Here is a 22,137-nt window from a genome sequence, read left to right as displayed (position 1 = left end):
GGAGGAACGCCACCTCCCTCTGCACACAGTGCTCGTCCATAGACGAGTATTATCAGGAGGGGAGGGGGGCGTTCCTCCCCGCTCACACTGTACAGCGCAATAGGCGCTGCTGTGGAGAAGGACGTTCTTGACAGACTGTCAGGAACGCCCTTCTGACTGTAAAGAGCTACGGTACCAGGACCGATAGCGCTTTACCTGGGGCACAGATCGGGAAAGCCGATAGTGCGCGGAATTCAGTGCACTGTCGGTTTTCCAGCAGTATATAGAACTGCCTGTGCCCCGGAGCATGAAAGTTCATCTTTAATATGAAGTTATGTGCTCCTCTCCTGAGTACTGACCTCCTCTCTGCTCCTCTGGAGTACACAGTGAGTTTCCTGTAAGAATAGTAGGATGAAGTATCAATGCTGGTCTATGGGAGTCAAATCCTCGGTCAAGTAGACCTGCATTGTTAGGGCCCACTGACACAGTGGAATCTGCAGCTGATTTTGAGGCGAATTCCTCTCCAAAATAATGACAGATTCCACCCTGATTTTGCCTCCCACTGAATATAATACATACATAGGAGCAGGACTACCTCTCAAATTCCTCTTCATTTTCTGCTATCTTAACGTAGACTTAGTATTATCTATTGGGTGTCTCAGGGGAGCAGAGAGAAGGTCAGCGCTCCAGAGGTAAGCACATAACTTCACACTAAAACTGTCAGTAAGTTATTTAGTAATATTACACTTCATAATGGCTCATTTTTAAATGGAAGCGACAAATTATTTTTTACTACAGTGCTTCATTAAGTTTATTATACAGGTCAAAATGATGTCCATAAAATATATATAGATGTAGCAGAGTTAACCCGAACTTCTGCAATTGATTAAACTACTGCAACGTGATATTGTATCACACAAGACAATAAAAACTGTGAAGAGTCTTTGAAACATGGATTTTCAATGACTTTCCATTGATTTTGGTTGTCTTCTATAATAAGATATCAGGTTACATTCACATCAGTGCTGGAGTCTCTGAATGGAGGACTACTGTCAGGTTAAAAATAATGGACACCTGACGGACCCCATTATAGTCAATGGAGTCCACGGGCTCCACTGTTTTAGTGATCCACCTCTCCATTGAATAGTTCCCCCCGCCAAATCTTGATTTTGGGTGGAGGCCCACTGGTCCCCATTATAGTCATTTAAAACGGACAGGGTTTCTGTTTTTGGGGTCCCCAAATGGACCCAGAAACCTGAACACTAGTGTGAACCTAGCGCCACTCAATAATGGCAAAGAATGACTAAAAGAGAAAAGTGCTGCTTGCAGATGTGAACCGGGCCTAAGATATTGACCATCACATTAATAAGACACTAAGATTTTGTAGGAAAAAACATGTACTATTACAATGGCATGATAATCTCCGTTTGTATACAGACTATATGATCGTCGTTAAATGGGTTAAAGCGGACTTGTAATATTATTATATAGTCCAGAGAGAAGTGACTGCCATGATTTGTGGGATTTGTCCTATTGGGTGACAATGTTCATGCACTCACTATTACAGAACTGCCCAATATGGCTCCTATACCGGGTTACTACAGAGAATATTTTCAGCAGTATTGGTTTTATACTGTACGTGAACATAGTGTTTTCTTTATGTAACACATTTAGGTTGTGCTGTCCCAGCTCACCAATGCAAGGTTTGCTTTATGAAGAGAACATTGCCATTGACTGGGGACTGAGCTCAGCACAGTTATATCATCCTTTGCCTCTGGTACGTTCAGCATGGATCACTGATTCCTATGGCAGTCCTAGCAAAATGTATTTTAGCAGCGTAGATGCAGACACAAACAAAAGTATTTTGTGCTATAGACCATAGCTGCTGCATTTCATATCGGGATCGATAGAAAAATACTCTTTACTGCCACAGTGAAACCAGATCCATATAAAGTAACGTCTTGTTAATACAATCATTAACCACAAAATAAGTAAAGGGATGGCTATTGGGTTCTAAATTGTTCAGATGGTGGCACTCAGGACCCCTAGTAATGCGATTGGTGGGAATCGCAGGGTTCAGACCCCTATGATCACAAACATATCCCCCCTCCAGAGGCTTAATACAAAAACATATGCATACTCCTCTCTCTGTTCGGCCAGGGATCCATCAGAGAATCTCCATTCAGGTCCCCACTAGTGATGTGTGTCAGCCATTCATTCAGTGGCTCCATTTGAACAGATCATCACTGCTCATCCACCAATTGGCTGCATCAATCACATACATGACAAGAGTCAGGGAGACCAGGGACCAGATTGAAGACTCTCCTCTGGATGTCTCTGCCACAGACAGTAAAAACAAAATAACATGGAACAATGGGAGTAACTATAGTGGCCACAGTGGTCACAACTGCGTCTAGGCACAGAAGCCAGAAGGGGCCGCAGGTCAACCTCACCACACTAGGGCTAAATGTCTTAGATCAACTTTCTAATTTCCTTTGATGGCTGGCAGCCTGTGCATTTTAAATGTATTACCCATGCCCTCTGGTGCGCTGGAGTAAGATTTATAATGCCCAGCCTTCCACTGTCAGAAAAGAGAGAATTAACCCTATAATGGCAAAAATAGCAGTTTGTTCGTAGCATATAGTTAAAGAGGGATTCTGTGGGTGAAGTTGTGGCACAAAAGGAGTAATGATTCCTATGTTGGGGGCACCGACATAGGATGTGAATAATAAGAAGCTTATGTGCATAAACAAGTTATGAACAAGTCTTCAAGGCTGTCTGAGACTGAGAAGGAAATGAAAATTCTGCTACAATGTACAGATGGGACATGGTTGAAGTTTGTGAGAAGTTATGCAGGAGAACCCAAGGCTGAGCAATTGCACCAGGGCCTGTGAGTCTTTAGTTATACCCTTGCTTGGAATGCCGTTTTATTTGCTGGGCTCTATCATCATATTTATGGACTATGAGCCACACATATGCCTTAATAGCCTTTAAAAAGGCTATTCAGGCCCCGCTAATCGTATTGTATAAGACCTCCCCGTTTTAAACTAAGACCCGAAAAACGAATATTCAAATCATACTTACCGTGCACAGTGGGCGGTTCGTGCACTGCTGGACATCATCTTTTGGTCACGCCCTCCTCTGGTGTCTTCTTTCTGCGACGTCCTCCTGGGCCCTTTCTTCCCCTCCTCCATCTTCCTTTCTTCTGGCTGGTTTCATCCAAATCACGCGCGTGCGCAGTAGCGCTCCCTCCGGCGCCATTTTTGTGAATGGAATTGTGCGATCGTACTGCGTATGCGCAGTACACTCGCGTAGTTCTAAGGGGAGCTGAGCATACTGAGCATGCTACTGCGCACATGCAGGATTTCAACACAACCCGCTGGAAGAAAAGAAGATGAAGGCGTGGAAGAAAGAGCCCAGGAGGACGTTGCTGGAAGAAGACACCAGAGGAGGGCGTGACCAAAAGATGACGTCTAGCAGTGCACGAACCGCCCACCGTGCACGGTAAGTTTGATTTGAATTTTTATTTTTAGGGTCTTAGTTTAAAACGGGGGGTCTTTCACAAACGATTAGCGGGGCCTGAATAGCCTTTTTAAAGGCTATTAAGGCATATGTGTGGCTCATAGTACATAAATATGATGATAGCGCCCCTTTAAGGATAAGGCCCACATAGTGAAATTCAGCAAAAAAAAAAAAAAAAATGCAGAAAGATCACATTTCATTGTGTTTTCCTCTACGGACTTTCTACCCTTATGATACCTATAGTAAAACCGCCAACGTTTCTGCAGGTATAGCTGACATTCTGCAATTTTCAAAAATGCTGCTTTTTTGGTTGCAGTTTTTGTTGCAGTTTTGGAAATAGCAGGATGTCTTTATACCTACCGAAACACCAGCGGTCTCTAGCTGCTTTTTACTTGAATATTTTAGAGCTTTAAACTAGGGAGTCCCCACTACTCACCCAGGACACCCCCAGGAGTAATTTATCTGGACATCAATGTTCTCATATCTGGGTGTGATATACAGTATAATATAACCCATCATAATCTTCATTGTTCATGAAAGAAATGCCTGAACTGCAGTGATGACAGACACATGAGATGAAACTGGGAAAGAAAGTGCAGGGGAAATATTCCTTCATAACCATACAGTCTTATCTGTCATTCAGTTACTTTAGAAAGAAGACCAGAAAGTGACAAGATATTTGGTTATTTTTAAGGTATTCAATAGGTTCTTAATCTGTCTTCCATGCTTTATCTGCAGTGAATGACAGGACATGATAAGATGAAGGGGCACACAAATGAAGACACTATTAATAAAGCCGAGCTATCAGACATGGAAGATGGTGAACACTGAATGAAATCAGTAAAATATTATAGAAATCTCGGTATTTCATAACCACTTCTTCATGGAATAAAATTCTTATTTGTGCCGACATTACTTTGACATTCTGAATAACTCAATAAATGCACTTACGTAACACGGCCCCTTTAATAAGCTAAATTCCCGCAGTGCGCACATCCCAAACAAGGTGACATGAGGTAGGAGCTAACCATTTTGCTCCAAGGCTTTGATTAAACTGGAAGCTGACCTCAATATGGCGAGAAAGATTTGTCTCCAACAGCCTGGGGACTAGAGATGACATTTGGAATAACCTACTGCTGAGTGTTATCAGAGCAAGAATAGTCAATAGGAAATTAGCTTAATAAAATTCCTCAAGTCACAACATTTGGCTTTGAAGACAAAACCTCTAAATCTTTATAGAGAAAGGAACTTGTACGTCTGACCACAACACATGGACCTTTCTGGCTTGGTAAGGGTGAATAGGAGCGCAAGCCTCGGGGCCACGTACTTTCTTCATCCTGTGATAGGTCAACAAGAAAGCATTAACACAAGGTGACAGAGCGGAGAGAGCAGAGAAGAGGGGCTGTGTGGAAGGGTTTGGGTAACATTGTGCACTCATGATGGATTATCTGAAGATCTCTGACATACTACATCAGCTTTGACATTTGCTAGAGGAAACCACAGTAATGTCAGGTCTCGATGAAAGGACCTCACTCATGTGTTTAAGCCGTATCCTATTAATTAGGGTATATCCTATAAATATAGCGGCCATATTGTTCATGGCCGTCTATACTACACATATGATTCACTTATCAAATTAATGAGACCTAGTGACATTATTGTGAAATGGAGCCCCTTACACTAAGCGACTGCACTAGCTCCTACTAAGAACGGTAAACTGAAGGCTACCTATATGTTACACAATCCAAGAGTAGATTGTACTTTCATGCAGTGGCGTAACTAAAGTCTTGTGGGCCCCAATGCAATCTTTTGTCCGGGGCCCCCTACCTCATTCCTACAATGAATTCTTGATAGTGATGGTTACAGGTGCTAAGGAGTTTAATCCACCTTAGTGTGGTTAGGGGGATCTAGGGGTCTCCTTGGTTTATGGGTCAGATGGAAGCTGCAATCGCAATACTGATGTCAGTGCTTATGGGCCCCCTAAGGCTCCTGGGGAATGGTGCGACTGCAGCCTCTGCACCCCTCAAGTTACGCCCTTGTAGTTTTTTGGGGGAATAGTTGCATGGATTTTCATGAATGGTTCCTTGGCCAAATGAAGCCTAATCAGGGAAGTAACTAGGAATATGTGAAACACGAGAGCTCCTATCCATGGATGTGCCTAGGACTCTGACTCCTTTATTTTTCTACAGTCCGATTCCTGCTCCAATTCCTTCATTAATGGCTGACAGTCAGAACCTGAAAAAATCCTCAGGCATTAAAAAGCCAGTGGTTGACTCCTATGAAAGTAAATATGCAACAAACTATACGTCTACCAGTAATTTATTATACAAAATTAGAAATTGCATAACTGAATTAACAATAAATGGTTTATTTTTAAGTTGGAATCAGAGTTGGTAACTTTGTCTCCATCTTGGACCAGACTCAACAACTCTGACTCCACAGCCCTTCTGTTCTAGCCCCATTGGGCAGGGGGATGTAATTTGTGGACTATATTAATATTCTGTGTCCAAGCCGCTGATAATACTGAAATATATTTGTAAGGTCCTGGTGCCTGTTGGGGCTTAATCCCAGTCCAATTAGTGGATAAAGGATCTACTTTTTTTTTTTAATTAAAAAAGGATACAAAATGATGCACAATCCATATACATCTGCTATAAATTGACTATCATGTAAAATAAAAAAAATGAGGAAACATATTGTTTGCTTTACGAGGGCACAAAAACTTTATAGTCTGTGCCTTTCTGTCCGTCAAAAAATAATGGACAGTGGCCAAAGAGTGACAGTAGTGTAACAGCCCCACTTCTCGTCAAACTAAAAAGTGACAGGTGCCCCGCCCCTTTTATGACGTAGCCACGCCCCTTTTATTATATGACCACGCCCCTTTTTTATATGATTATTTTGACGTCACTACGCCCCATTTATAATTAACTCCCCCCCCCTATACCTTTTATTATGATGTTCCGCCCCTTTTTATATACGCTCTCCTTTTGCGCTGGCATAAATGATATTTCTTTGATAGAAAGGAATATCATTCATTTCAGCGCAAAAGTGCCCGCCCCCTTTTTATATATGCTTTCTCCTTTTGCACTGGCATGAATGATATTTCTTTAATATTAAAGGAATATCACTCATTCCATCGCAAAAAGTGTCTATAGTTTTATTTAAGATAAATAATATACCTATTTATTGTTGGTGTAAGCAGCTATGTACTTCAGCACCGCTGCGTGGCGCCATGAGTCAAGCTCATACACATCCACCCCAGAAGACGGCAAGACATATTGTGACATGGCCGTACAAAGTTCCCCTAATACAACTATGGACCGTGCTTCTGCGCAGGCGTGTAGTGCAAAAACATGTCTTGACATGTAGAGGACCTGGACGCAATGAGCGGTTGGCATTTACCCATCACACTGGAGGGTATATTTAATTCGGCCAAAAAGTTCTGGTATAAACTATGTATGTGACTAAAAATACTAACTTAAACATGTGTAACAGAGACAATAGAGCTCCTGTAAGTAAATGTTATGAGTATCCTCATTGATACATATGTGCCATTTGACACTAGAGCTAAAAAAGTTAATGACCGAGTATCCTGTGCTCTGAAATACATAAAAATAAGCTGTCCAGTTTTGGCGGCTAGAAAAACAGAAACAATAGAGTTCCTGTAAGATAATGTTATGAGTATCCGCTCATCCTAAATGTTGCATAGGTGTCATTTTGACACTAGAGCTAAAAAAGTTAATGACTGAGTATCCTGTGCTCTGAAATACATACAAATAAGTTGTCCATTTTTGTCGTTTAGAAAACCGAGACAATCGATCTAAAGCCTAACATGACCTTATGTGACATTTTACATCCTTTCCCACTAGTTCCACAGATGTCACATTTAGGCTTCAAAAGCTGATTGTTCAATCCTGTAACAGCAACTAAGTCACAAACACACAATAATTATTTTAAAAGGCTTTTTTTATTCAGAATGTCACAACACAATAATCTTAATCAAATGAACAGGCTCTACAGACTTGGTTATATACGTGCAGATTTTTTCCATGCACACACCGCAATGTTTCAGATACGAAGGTGCTGACTAAAGAATCGTTACTTTTTAAATCTGAATTAAAATGATTTAAAATGTCTCTAAATGGCAAACCCCTGCTAAGCCAAAACAGTATGTATATGCAATAATGACCGCAGTAAGCAGAGTCCACACTTTGTAGCTGACTATTCTGATAAATATAGTTGTCAGAGTTCTGTTGTAAGAAAGAAATAAAATCTTTAGGAAATACAGCGTTCGATGGAGCAATCCCATAACTGTCAAAGAATATCGCTTTTTTTCCGTCACATAGTACAATTAAGATCCAGTGGGTCCCCGGACGAGTAGAATCATCGGTATTGACAATAAATGCAGCGGGGTGTTCTTGTATTCTGTATTGTGGTAAGAAATCGCATGGATATACGCCCGAAAAAATTTTCTGTGTGTAATAATCTGAATTCAGAATATTTGTAATCTGTAAAGTATTCATCATCGGGAGCTGTTGTACAATTTTCTTCTGATAGCCGATTCTATTTTTCTTGCAAAATTCAGATTTCAGATTTTTCAGATTTATTTTATTCTTAATAATCTAATATCATGAAAATATCACTTCACGTTTATGGGAGATTTGAAGAATGTCAGAGTTCACAGCGTATACAATCATGTTTAGCGTATGAGGTGTTGGAACTGCGAATCTTATTTCAGCACGCAGGTTTCCCGTTTTAACTAGGGAAAAATGGCCACCGGGTTCTTGGTCAGGGGTTAGATCAAAAGCAAATAATGTATAACCGTGTAAGAATTCTTCACGATCTATGGATAATCCGCTGTCCGATTTCTGTTTGCCGGCGATGTGCACAAGTGCCATATACTCTCTTACAGCCTGCTCAGAGGCGAAATCGGGTTGAAACGGTCGCGAAGGTACTTGGTGTCCATCATAATAAAGTGATGCTAGTGATATATTGAAATGCTCAAAGCATAAAGGGTTCTTCGCAACGGATCCAGAAAACGCTTCATTGTCAACAAACCCCAATATTACAGTTTTGGGGATTTGTCCTAGGAATAGGTTCTCATGATTTGCAACCCGTGTGCCTTGAGGTATACTGTAGACTTTCAGAGAGGCCTTATCAATACTGTACTTGGCGGGGGTTGTTAGAAGGGCTTGACTGTGGCCTATTCTGACCGCAGGAGATACCTGAACACGTTTGACATAGAGTGCGGCCTGGAGAATCTGTATCTTGTACGGTTCAGCATCAGCCGACATGAGACAAAAAGTGTTCAGGTATCTCCTGCGGTCAGAATAGGCCACAGTCAAGCCCTTCTAACAACCCCCGCCAAGTACAGTATTGATAAGGCCTCTCTGAAAGTCTACAGTATACCTCAAGGCACACGGGTTGCAAATCATGAGAACCTATTCCTAGGACAAATCCCCAAAACTGTAATATTGGGGTTTGTTGACAATGAAGCGTTTTCTGGATCCGTTGCGAAGAACCCTTTATGCTTTGAGCATTTCAATATATCACTAGCATCACTTTATTATGATGGACACCAAGTACCTTCGCGACCGTTTCAACCCGATTTCGCCTCTGAGCAGGCTGTAAGAGAGTATATGGCACTTGTGCACATCGCCGGCAAACAGAAATCGGACAGCGGATTATCCATAGATCGTGAAGAATTCTTACACGGTTATACATTATTTGCTTTTGATCTAACCCCTGACCAAGAACCCGGTGGCCATTTTTCCCTAGTTAAAACGGGAAACCTGCGTGCTGAAATAAGATTCGCAGTTCCAACACCTCATACGCTAAACATGATTGTATACGCTGTGAACTCTGACATTCTTCAAATCTCCCATAAACGTGAAGTGATATTTTCATGATATTAGATTATTAAGAATAAAATAAATCTGAAAAATCTGAAATCTGAATTTTGCAAGAAAAATAGAATCGGCTATCAGAAGAAAATTGTACAACAGCTCCCGATGATGAATACTTTACAGATTACAAATATTCTGAATTCAGATTATTACACACAGAAAATTTTTTCGGGCGTATATCCATGCGATTTCTTACCACAATACAGAATACAAGAACACCCCGCTGCATTTATTGTCAATACCGATGATTCTACTCGTCCGGGGACCCACTGGATCTTAATTGTACTATGTGACGGAAAAAAAGCGATATTCTTTGACAGTTATGGGATTGCTCCATCGAACGCTGTATTTCCTAAAGATTTTATTTCTTTCTTACAACAGAACTCTGACAACTATATTTATCAGAATAGTCAGCTACAAAGTGTGGACTCTGCTTACTGCGGTCATTATTGCATATACATACTGTTTTGGCTTAGCAGGGGTTTGCCATTTAGAGACATTTTAAATCATTTTAATTCAGATTTAAAAAGTAACGATTCTTTAGTCAGCACCTTCGTATCTGAAACATTGCGGTGTGTGCATGGAAAAAATCTGCACGTATATAACCAAGTCTGTAGAGCCTGTTCATTTGATTAAGATTATTGTGTTGTGACATTCTGAATAAAAAAAGCCTTTTAAAATAATTATTGTGTGTTTGTGACTTAGTTGCTGTTACAGGATTGAACAATCAGCTTTTGAAGCCTAAATGTGACATCTGTGGAACTAGTGGGAAAGGATGTAAAATGTCACATAAGGTCATGTTAGGCTTTAGATCGATTGTCTCGGTTTTCTAAACGACAAAAATGGACAACTTATTTGTATGTATTTCAGAGCACAGGATACTCAGTCATTAACTTTTTTAGCTCTAGTGTCAAAATGACACCTATGCAACATTTAGGATGAGCGGATACTCATAACATTATCTTACAGGAACTCTATTGTTTCTGTTTTTCTAGCCGCCAAAACTGGACAGCTTATTTTTATGTATTTCAGAGCACAGGATACTCGGTCATTAACTTTTTTAGCTCTAGTGTCAAATGGCACATATGTATCAATGAGGATACTCATAACATTTACTTACAGGAGCTCTATTGTCTCTGTTACACATGTTTAAGTTAGTATTTTTAGTCACATACATAGTTTATACCAGAACTTTTTGGCCGAATTAAATATACCCTCCAGTGTGATGGGTAAATGCCAACCGCTCATTGCGTCCAGGTCCTCTACATGTCAAGACATGTTTTTGCACTACACGCCTGCGCAGAAGCACGGTCCATAGTTGTATTAGGGGAACTTTGTACGGCCATGTCACAATATGTCTTGCCGTCTTCTGGGGTGGATGTGTATGAGCTTGACTCATGGCGCCACGCAGCGGTGCTGAAGTACATAGCTGCTTACACCAACAATAAATAGGTATATTATTTATCTTAAATAAAACTATAGACACTTTTTGCGATGGAATGAGTGATATTCCTTTAATATTAAAGAAATATCATTCATGCCAGTGCAAAAGGAGAAAGCATATATAAAAAGGGGGCGGGCACTTTTGCGCTGAAATGAATGATATTCCTTTCTATCAAAGAAATATCATTTATGCCAGCGCAAAAGGAGAGCGTATATAAAAAGGGGCGGAACATCATAATAAAAGGTATAGGGGGGTGGGGGGTGGGGGGGGAGTTAATTATAAATGGGGCGTAGTGACGTCAAAATAATCATATAAAAAAGGGGCGTGGTCATATAATAAAAGGGGTGTGGCTACGTCATAAAAGGGGCGGGGCACCTGTCACTTTTTAGTTTGACGAGAAGTGGGGCTGTTACACTACTAGTGACGTTAATATTAGATTTAGAGATGAGCGAGTAGTATTCATATCAGATCAAATACCTCCCCACCATAGGTTTCCATATAATCGGCTGAACACCAAGTGGTTAAGAGCATCAAATATTCAATGCGTTTAACCCCTAGGTGTTGGGCCGCTTACATGTAAACCTATGGCGGGGAGGTATTTGCTAGAATACTATTCGCTCATCTCTAACTAGATTCTATCAGTTTATAAAAATGTATCTGCCAAACAGACTGGAAAATATAATCGAAATGGGCTGTTATAGTCATGTAGTAGGGTGACCAGCTGGCCCAACACTGACATGTACATATTTTTAGAGGTATAGGGGGACCTGGTTCTCCGGTCCTGAGGGGTAGAAAGGGCGACAGTGGTTACATTCTAAAAATTCTGCTTAGGGCATCAGAGAGATTTTCCCATTCTAGAGTCTAAATCACCTTCTACAGCTTAGACGGACATATTATATGAAGACCGATAGAAAAGTCTAAGACGACTTGTTGGGATGGGGGACAAGGATAAGATGGTTACTTATAATAAAAAAAAACTATAAACATGCCAGAAAAAAAACCCTAAGCTCTCAAACAGAAAATAGGTCCCCATGGAAAACCACAATACATATGGCTGAGAGAAGTTAACCTAACTAGATGGTATATTATGATCTAATATGATCATTACTACTCCAACTAACAGTAAAACTAGGCCCCCATTATGATGATAGGATTTGCCACACAGGAGAAAAGGCCCTAAAACGAGTTTCCCCTTTCCTGCTTCTATCTATGACCATTAGGTTAAGGCCTCACGTTGCAGAAACAAGGCTGCATTTTACAGTACTGGCAAAGTCATTCTGGTTAATCCCATCTACACATTGCGGAAAAAAAATGCTGCAGAAAAAGCTGTATTTTGAGTTTTTGAAAAACACAGCTTGTCAATTTTACCTGTGGCATTGTGAGCATTTTGCCTATAGAGTTAGAAAAAAAAAACTGGAACAACACAATGATGAATGCTGCGTTTCACTACATGGGGCTTTAGCCTTAGCTATTTTATCTACCATTTGTTTGCTAACAGTGTAATTCCTATGGAGAAAGGAGTCCAGCACAGGTTTTCAGGACCCCTCCAAAAGCTCTTTAGCAGCTGCATTGTCTTCCTTGATAGTATGCATATAATATTATATGATATAGAATAAGACTTATTTGCCGTATTACATATGCATAGAGGAAAAACCAATGAGCGAAAAATATCATAATTACCATCATAGTCCATGATTACACTGTATAGATTTTCATAGAAAAATATCGCTAAGGGTCATGTGTCATAGAATGAGGTCGGTGATCTATGAATTCACTCAATTTATTTTCTCAATTGCATAGATTTATTGACCTGTCTAAAGTGATGATTGCGGCTTACACACACAGCAACTATACCATATGTGACTTCACAATTGTTTTAAATGATCCTAATGATATATATATATATATATATATATATATATATATATATATATATATATATATTCATTTATAGGCCCATAGCTTTACCGTGCCTTGTGCTTTGACTTTACAGTTTAGAAAATGTCCAAGAAAAAACGTTAATAATGGGAATTAGGAAAATGTGACAACAATGATTTCAATCTAATTACTATCAGGACCTGGGGAAATCTTCTGGAGAAATGACTGAATTAATGGGTCTGCCTTCACGGCTGAAAAAAGAAACCCATCGGAGCACGAAAACAGTAATAATGGCACAGTGGTTCACACATAAACATGGCTGGATGTTACAGTGGACACCTAGACATAGTAAAGAAGGCTATTTTACAAGCTTCAAAAGAACACAATAGGGGAGATTTATAGTAACTGGCATTATCAACACCAGTGTTCATATCGTCTGCGCTGGGAAAGGGTTCACCCCATGTATCAGACGTACCCTCCGCAGGGACCTGCGTCTCCAAAGATATTTATACCTGCCCATAGCTGACATAGGTTGCAGCCACCATTTGGAAAGGGCAGCGTGAAAAAGAAAAAGTTGCAAAATTCTCAGGCGCAAACCTGGTCCTTGTATATCATAAAACTATAGGCATAGGGTATAATAAATTTTCCCACTCTCTTTATGTATCTATCATGTATATCGGTATATCTCTTTCATAGTTGTACAGTGTGATAAGGCGTCTGTAAATATAAAAAAAAATATGAAAAATATAGGTTATTATTGGCGAAGACACATTGGGGGTGATGTATCGAAACTGATACAAGGGAGTCATGGAGCGACTACTCATAGTAACCAGTCAGATTGTACTTTTTTAAGATGAAACCTGTTTGATTGGAATAGGCAAAGGCTCCATTGCTTTCTTGTACCAGTTTCTATAAAGCTTCACTGTTGACTTTCATGTATATAAACAATATAGGCAATGGGTAAAGCCAATGCCTGCAGAAAACGAGCGCCATAATCTATTCACTCTGTTTCACACAACTGTATATTTTTCGGGGAAAATGGCAAGTTTTTGGGGTAGTTTTTCAGGCAGTTTTTTTTAAACCAAAGGCAAAAGTGTATTCAAAAAGATTAGGAAATATTGGTCTTTTTAGGATGTAGAGGACTTTTCCTTCCAGCTGGATCCACTTCAGGATTTGGCTCCAGAAACTGCAACAAAAACTGCAGTGACATTGCCGAAAAAAAACACCCCAACCTCACAATTTCTTAGAGTCATTCGGATAAATCTACATGTCAAGAAATGTTTACTGCTACAAGGAAGCTGCAGTCAGGGCATGTTAAGGATAGTATGTCATGTCGGATGAGTAATGGCGGCAGCGATGGGCTACATTTTATGCCGCATTAGCTAAAATAGATGGAGTTTTCTGGTGTAGGGGTATACAGGAAATATTATGGGAATAAAGTCAATTATTACCATAAATGGTCAAAGATTGTGAGAACATTTACATTGTTATGTCATTTTATAGAATACAGAAAAATAAAATGTAAACATGTAATACAGGACAGAAGGGGTGCAGACGTGTAGATAATATACAGAAGTGATATAAAACAATATAGAAATAAGAAATGTAGCAAATATCCATAGTATATCCTTGTGGTTACAGAGTATTAAACTTAGTAGACTGACATAGGCTAAGGCGGAAATGCAACGTTTTTGACAGCTACTGAAATAGAGCGGAAAAAAAAAATGCTGCGTTTTACAGTACCAGCCACGTGGATGAGATTTGGTTTAGTCTAAAATACACATTGCTAGAAAACAAACCTGCTGTGTTTCCAAAAACAAATGTGTGTTTTTTTGTTTTTTTTTAATGCAGCATGTTCATTTCATAGTGTTTTTTTTCCTATATCCTATTAATATTATAAATGTGAAAGTTTGTGGGTTTGTGAGTTTGTGTGTGTTTGGATGTTCGGATGTTTGTTCCTCAATCACGCAAAACCCGCTCGACCGATTTAGCTGATATTTTCCACAAACATAGTTAATACACCCGATTGCGCAATAGGCTACTTTTCGTCACAATAGCGCACATACGTTTGTGCCAGGAACCCCACAAAACCCAAACTCACACCACCATCTCTGCAATCTCACACACTTTGGACCATAGCAAGCCACAAAATTCCTATTGCCCTCTGCAGCCTCGCCCCTAACCCCACACAATCACATATACATATACTTTACCACTTTGCCCCTCCCCTTAACGATACTCCAGGAGGTTCTCTTTAACGCTCCGGAGCAGCCATGTTTGCCGACCCCCACCGCTCTGACAATCCGCGACACCGCCCACCCATGTCAATACCCCTAGGTGGTCTAATAAATGCAAAAAAAAAAGTAAAAAAAAAGTAAAAAAAAAATAAAAACAAATAAAAAGGATTAAAAATTCAAATCACCCCCCTTTCCCTAGAACACATATAAAAGTAGTTAAAAACTGTGAAACACATACATGTTAGGTATCCCCACGTCCGAAATCGCCCGCTCTACAAAGCTATACAAATATTTTTCCTGTTCGGTAAACGCTGTAGCGGGAAAAATGGTCAAAAGTGCCAAACCGCTGCTTTTTCACTGTTTTGATTCTGATAAAAATTTGAATAAAAAGTGATCAAAGCAATGACATTTCCTGAAAATGGTAGAACTACAAAGTACACCCGATCCCGCAAAAAAAGACGCCCTATACATCCCCGTACACTGACGTATAAAAAAGTTACGGCTGTCGGAATATGGCGACTTTTCAAAAAAAAATTTTTTAACATAGTTTTGGATTTTTTAAAGGGGTCAAAATGTAAATAAAACCATATAAATTTGGTATCCCCGGAATCGTAACGAAACACAGAATACAGGGGACATGTCAATTTGGTTGCACAGTGAACACCGTAAAACCAAAGCCCGTAAGAAAGTTGCAGAAATGCATTTTTTCTTCAAATCCACCCCATTCTGAATTTTTTCCCTGCTTCCCAGTACATTATATAGAATAAATAATGGTGGCATCATGAAGAAAAATTTGTCCCAGAAAAATTAAGACCTCATATGACTCTGGGAGTGGAGAAATAAAAAAGTTATGGGGTTTAGAAGGAGGGGAGTCAAAAACAAAAAACCAAAAGCAAAAAATGCCATCGGCGGGAAAGGGTTAACTTCAAATACTTCTGTCCCAAAGTCAGCGGCTCAAATACAAATTAACTTCAACACAAAAGTCTCACGTATTCTCTGAATTACAGCAAAAACAAGATACAAAGTTACATTTCATATCCCAGACCTTATACACACTACGAAAACCTTACCCGCGCCTGTATATACCCACTTCTATAATCACCGCAGACGAAGTCGCGGGTACCAGCTAGTATTCAATAGGGGAAGAAAAAAACGCAGAGAAAAACACAATGAAAAACGCTGCGCAGTGTTTTTTGCTGTGATTTTTTTCCGCTACATAGGGCCTTAACTTTAGGGCCTTAACTTTACTCTACTACAGGCCTTATAGGAAGTAGCAATGGTGAACATATGAAAATCCTGTGTTCACTGGCATGATACAGATCCACAAAAAGAGCAATGGAAAGAAAAACTTATAGTCCATCTAGGGTAAATTCATATTCTATTTTATACTATATTCTATATATGATATACTATATTCTATTTTCAATGAATTACTGAGGTTTTTCATTAATTTATTCCACATAGGTGGCGCCACAGAGTCAGCGGACAGGCCATTATATTCCCTGATTAAAGAGATGCATATGCAAGTGTTGTTCTATCAGTAAACTACAGCCATTTAGAGATAATGAAGGGGGATAAACATGACCTATATGAATGGGATGTATTTTACCTTTAGACAGCATGGTTCATCATAGTCATGTACAGCTAAGCACCTGCCTCTTCTATTCCTAACATCTAAAAAGCCTCACGGCCTACTAAAATGACTTCTTGCTAATGTGAAATGTTTGAGATGACAATGTGGAGAAAGCATCTTTGAATTGCTTGTGGTATAAGCCAAGTGCACCTCTACAGCTCGGCTATTACACAGACAGGCACTATGCGCAGAGTGGGCTCTGCAACCTCTAATTATCTACAATTTATTTAAATGGTGTCTAATACCAAAGTATCAACATCTGCCAGGCTGAAAAGAACAAGACAGTGTGTTGTTACATGTATGCAAACACAGGCATGGCCAAATCCTTATTTATTGCATCTATTTTATTATTGTATCTAGGATTTCAATTATTGCACAATGTCACATTCAAAGTCAAATCAGTCGTCATTCAAAGAGCAATGCAAATATACAATGAGAAGTAAGCAAATGAAATATTCATCTGTACAGGCCGGGGAAACACAAAGTGTCTGTGGATAGATACATAGATTTTAACGTAAAGATGATAGATCGTAGATGGATGGATGGATAGACAACTAGATAGATGAACGGATGGATAGTTTAGACTTCATAAACCTGTGTCTTTTTTCAGCCTTATCAACTATGTCACTATGTAAGAATGATAGACAGATAGGTAGATTTCAATAGATAGATGATAGATCGTAGATAAATAGATAGATTATAGATCGTAGATAGATATATAGATAGATTATAGATAGATAGATGATAGATAGATAGATAGATAGATAGATTAGATAGATAGATTGTAGATAGATAGATAGATAGATTGTAGATAGATAGTTAGATAGATAGATAGATAGATAGATAGATTGTAGATAGATAGTTAGATAGATAGATAGATAGATAGATAGATAGATAGATAGTAGATATACTATAGATTGTAGATAGATAGTAGATAGATTATAGATAGATAGATGATAGATTGTAGATAGATAGAGATTATAGATAGATAGTTTAGAATTCATAAACCTGTATCTTTTTTCAGCCTTATCAACTGTCACTTGGTAAGATATAGAGATAGATGATAGATAGATAGATAGGAGATAGATTGATAGATAGATAGATAGATAGATAGGACATAGATAGATAGATGACAGATAGATGACAGATAGATAGATAGATAGATAGATAGATAGATAGATAGATAGATAGATAGATAGATAGATAGGAGAAAAGTAAGGCATATAATAGATGCAGAGATAGTTTTGACAGAAAGGTCTTTTAACATCATCTCCAAAACATTAGCTTTACCTCCAAATGAATTGTTCTGAATATTGAGCAATTATGAAACATAAAAACTAAAGAAATAAACAAAAAATGGAAAATGAAAAAAATAGAACGAATTAGATAAAGAAACATTACTAATTAATTTTATTCCTTCCAATCATGTATATAATGCCAACATATTCCGCATTGCTGTATAGAGATAGTCATCACTTGCATCAGTCCCGATAAGCAGATTTCTCACACAGTTCAATGACAGTGACCAACATCAGTCACGTTGTTCTGCTCATGTCATATAAAATGTACCGCCATATATTAGGCCTTTTAAAGACACTCAAGTTACACCTATGTGTTACACTATTGTTTGTTTAATAACAATGGATACATCATCTTTGTAATGTCCTAAATGTTTTCTTGTTACAATGTGTACATGAATGGATTACTATTACTTATTAAATATATATTATAAACCTGTACATATAACCGGTGCTTTATGTCATACAAAATCACATTTATACTAAAAGTAACAAAGTCTGGGCAAAGCCTAAAAATCATAGAATGTCATTCATTATACCTAATCTAAACTAATCTCTCCATATCTACCTATCTATCTAGTTTATCAATCTAGATTAAATCTAATCTATCTATCTATCTATCTATCTATGTTAAATCAATTTATCTTACATAATTTTATAATTAATAAGGTTAAAAAAGAAACAGGTCCATCATGTATAACCTATTAATCTATCTGTCTATCTATCTATTTTATCTATTTGTATTATTTATCCTATTTATCTATCTATTTAATCTATATTACATAGTTAATCTATCTATCTATCTATCTATCTATCTATCTATCTATCTATCTATCATTACAATTGATGTGATGTATTGTTCTACTACTTGACACCTGACAATTTGGATGTGGCTGCAAATAACCCCAATATCCCACTCCCCTCATGCCACTATATTATAGGATGCAATGTCTGCTGCCCCTCAGCTCTGCAGGGTAAGGACTCTGGTCAGCAGCGTCTTATACCTCGGCTTCCTAGACCCTATTCTGTCCTGGGAGTTCCTGGGGATAGCTGCAGCCTCACCTGAACTACTTGGTAATGGGAGGAGTTCTAGTTTAATGGTTTCAGACACAAATGTATAGGATTTATTTTCTCTCGGACTCCTTTGAGCACTCATTAATGGAGGCCATATATAGTGTGCTAACTACGTGTCTTGCCGGAGGTGTGCATTGTAAATGAGGGGTATAATTAATAATACTGCCACATAGAACCATAGGTGGAGACTGTACGACTTTCATGTGGCTACACCTGATGACCTTGCCAGTCAGTCCAACCACAGAAGGTTATATAACTGCGGCATCCATCATCAGATATCACTTATCTTCAGATAATAAATCACAAGTTTATATCATTATGTCTCCAGATTTGATTGTTTTAGCTCTGTCCTTCACAAATGTTAACCTTCACTATGATGAGAACAGTGAGACTGCAAGCTCTTGAGCACTAGAGCACCTAGTGGAGATGATCCGGCCTTGACAAGACATCTTTTAACTCATATATCAATGTATATACAATATAACTACAGTAGGAGTGACCTCAATTGATAATCCCATTGCCCAAACCACACGGTACTGGTCTTAAATAGTCTTTTGGCAGCTGAAATATTTGTTCCTTCAAGAAGACACAAGGACAAAACAGAAAATTCATACACACAACCTAAAAACGTACAGCCTCCAGAGATCATCATATATCATGTATTTCTTCCATATGAAGAATAGTTCATGCATTTTACCCTTCTGTCATGATATACTAGATACATTTTATTATACCCAAAAACGCCAAGTCACCTTGGAACATCTATACCCATCTGAGATGCAAATATGCTATTATATCTCCAACCCATATACATAAAGGATATATGACCATTACGCCTTAGTGGAGAACATCTGCACGTCTGGTTGATTGACATCTCAAGGGTGCACGTTGATAATCCGCTATTATCCATAATGATATGAACCCCTTTCCTCATTCCAAGACCTTCAAAACTGAGCGTCTATATTCAACCATTTTGAATATATACCTCTCACTCCCATCGTTCTGCAAAACCATATACCCTGTGCATTATCCAAAAATGCACCAAGGTCACACGTCTGATCTACCACCAGCGCTCCATCTACACATATCAATAGCCATTGTCAAGCTGAACACCAACCTTCAAAACGATGGGCGATGACCATAAGAGATGAAAACCATAATAAAAAAAAAAAAGGACTATGCGATTCTCCAAGCGTTAAGGCTCAGCAATATTTTCAGTGTCTTACTGTTCTCGTCATCCATTTCCCCAGCATTCCAGTTTTCCACACCGGCAATAAACGCTTGGCCAGAAACAGGCTCTTGGCATCAGAAACCAGAGATATCGCGAACATATACACAGGCAGAGAGGGCGAGTGCGACAGTATAACACCAAAGTTGCGTTCACTTACCTAACAGCATTCTTGATTACGTCTTATCGTTCCGTCTTCCCTTCCGAAATCGCTATCAGATTTTGCAGAGCGGCAGCATCCGCACGAAGATCCTTCTGGCTGCCCCTGATAGAGAGGCGACTGGCCTCCAATTTGTTCACCTTCCCAAATGATACACTTATACCTCAATTAAAAGCTTAATGCTCCACTGATCTCTGCCCGTAGGAGGTAAACAAGCGGCACTCTCTCCACAGCCACTGGCCCTCGCTTTAACCCAATCACCAAGCACAGATGCAGAAATTACCTAGTGTAGCCTCTCCCAGCTGAGAGCTCTGCAAACCAAAAGATACTGTATTAACATACAAATCGGATGGGAGGTCTGAGGAATTGTTGGGGGGGGGGGGGTATAGAGGGAGAGGGAGAGAAGTCAGAACGTACTTCTCATCTCCTCTCACACTGAGGGCATGCCAGTCTCCTTCACACATTTTCCTGGCACACTTTAGGAGCCGGGTTACCACTGCGTCATGCGCCATTCTATGTCCTTCCAGGAGCTGGGACGCAAAGGTGAGAAAACTTCAGTCTAACCGTTGATGGTCAGCTCTGCGGATCAGGGACTGGCTGCTGTTAGACCTCTGCTTTTGACTTTTATGCATTTGTTTTTTTTGCCAGGTATTCTGTATGGGATATAGCCATCTATTACAAAATGTTATGCAAACACAGAGTTAAAAGGAAGGAGATCTGAACAAAGTGTGTTCCAGGCAAAGGCTGTTTGAAGTCTGATAAGATCCAATTATCCCGTCAGTCGAGCTTTTCGCTATCAATAGGGAAAGCTCAGGTTTTATCTGATTATCATCCTCCGGGATAATACCGTGTACAGATTAGCTTTGAAATATTTTACATATTATAGCCTCTGCCACTTTTGCTGGGGGATCTGTCCTGTAATCCACTACTCATTCTGTCAAATATGATCAAACAAATCCCCCTGCAGACTGTGACGCTCGCCTCTTAGATTACAAGGTTCTCCTAAAATAGTTCCTTGACATTAAAATATGTAAAATTCCACCCTCGGTGCTGGATAGGTATAAGGAATGGGAAATGTCTTTATGATGCTGCAAATTTCTTACAAGATGTAAAGGTAAATATTGGTGTAGGAAAGAGTGGTGGGTGACACGTGTCATTTGGGACAGTCCCAGCTTATGTATATGGTATATTTCTAATGTGTCACATGGTCCTAAGAGCATCGGTAGTAGTGGATACAGTGATCTGCTTCCCTGTCCTGTGCTATTGTACGGCTTGGAACAAATGACTGTCTGACAGACACAACCTGAGGGACTGTAATACTGGGGACAATAACTGATATGTCTATGATAGTAAAGATTATGGTTTACAACTGTACTGAAATATATTTATTCACAATTTGTTAAATAGTAAATGCAATTTATATTTGCTTGTATAAAAATGTACAATAAAAAAATATTATATATCTATATATATTATAATATAAAATATTAAAATATTATATATTTTAATATATTAATAAAAAATATATATATAATTTAACATATTAAATATATATATATATATATATATATACACATTTAATAATAATAATAATAAATATATATATATATATATATATATATATATATATATATATATATATATATTTTAATGCCCCAGAATACACAAAAAGAAAAAACTTAATATTTGTTGTATTGGCAGAGATTCTTATATCTATGGCCAGCTTTGGAGTTCAGTGAGCTGCAAATATTTTCACTTCCAATATACTTTGTCAAGTT

General features: G+C 38.8%; 1 protein-coding gene across 2 annotated transcripts in view; it reads right to left on the bottom strand.

Annotated features, from left to right (window-relative positions):
• The window catches only part of ZNF385C (zinc finger protein 385C), a 124,347-nt gene that overhangs the window by 65,784 nt on the left and 36,426 nt on the right, over window positions 1-22,137 (bottom strand). The window contains exon 1 of one of the 2 annotated variants that reach the window (XM_075278305.1): window positions 20,360-20,676. The exons of the other annotated variant lie outside the window; for it this stretch is intronic. Coding sequence (XP_075134406.1) covers window positions 20,360-20,369 — 10 coding nt within the window. The 5' untranslated portion in view covers window positions 20,370-20,676. Of the gene's footprint in view, window positions 1-20,359; window positions 20,677-22,137 lie in introns of those variants that run through there. 2 annotated transcript variants of the gene reach the window in all.

Source organism: Leptodactylus fuscus, chromosome 6, assembly GCF_031893055.1.
Source record: "Leptodactylus fuscus isolate aLepFus1 chromosome 6, aLepFus1.hap2, whole genome shotgun sequence".
In the NCBI taxonomy this organism is placed as follows: domain Eukaryota; kingdom Metazoa; phylum Chordata; class Amphibia; order Anura; family Leptodactylidae; genus Leptodactylus; species Leptodactylus fuscus.
This window is presented reverse-complemented; position numbering and strand designations above follow the sequence as displayed.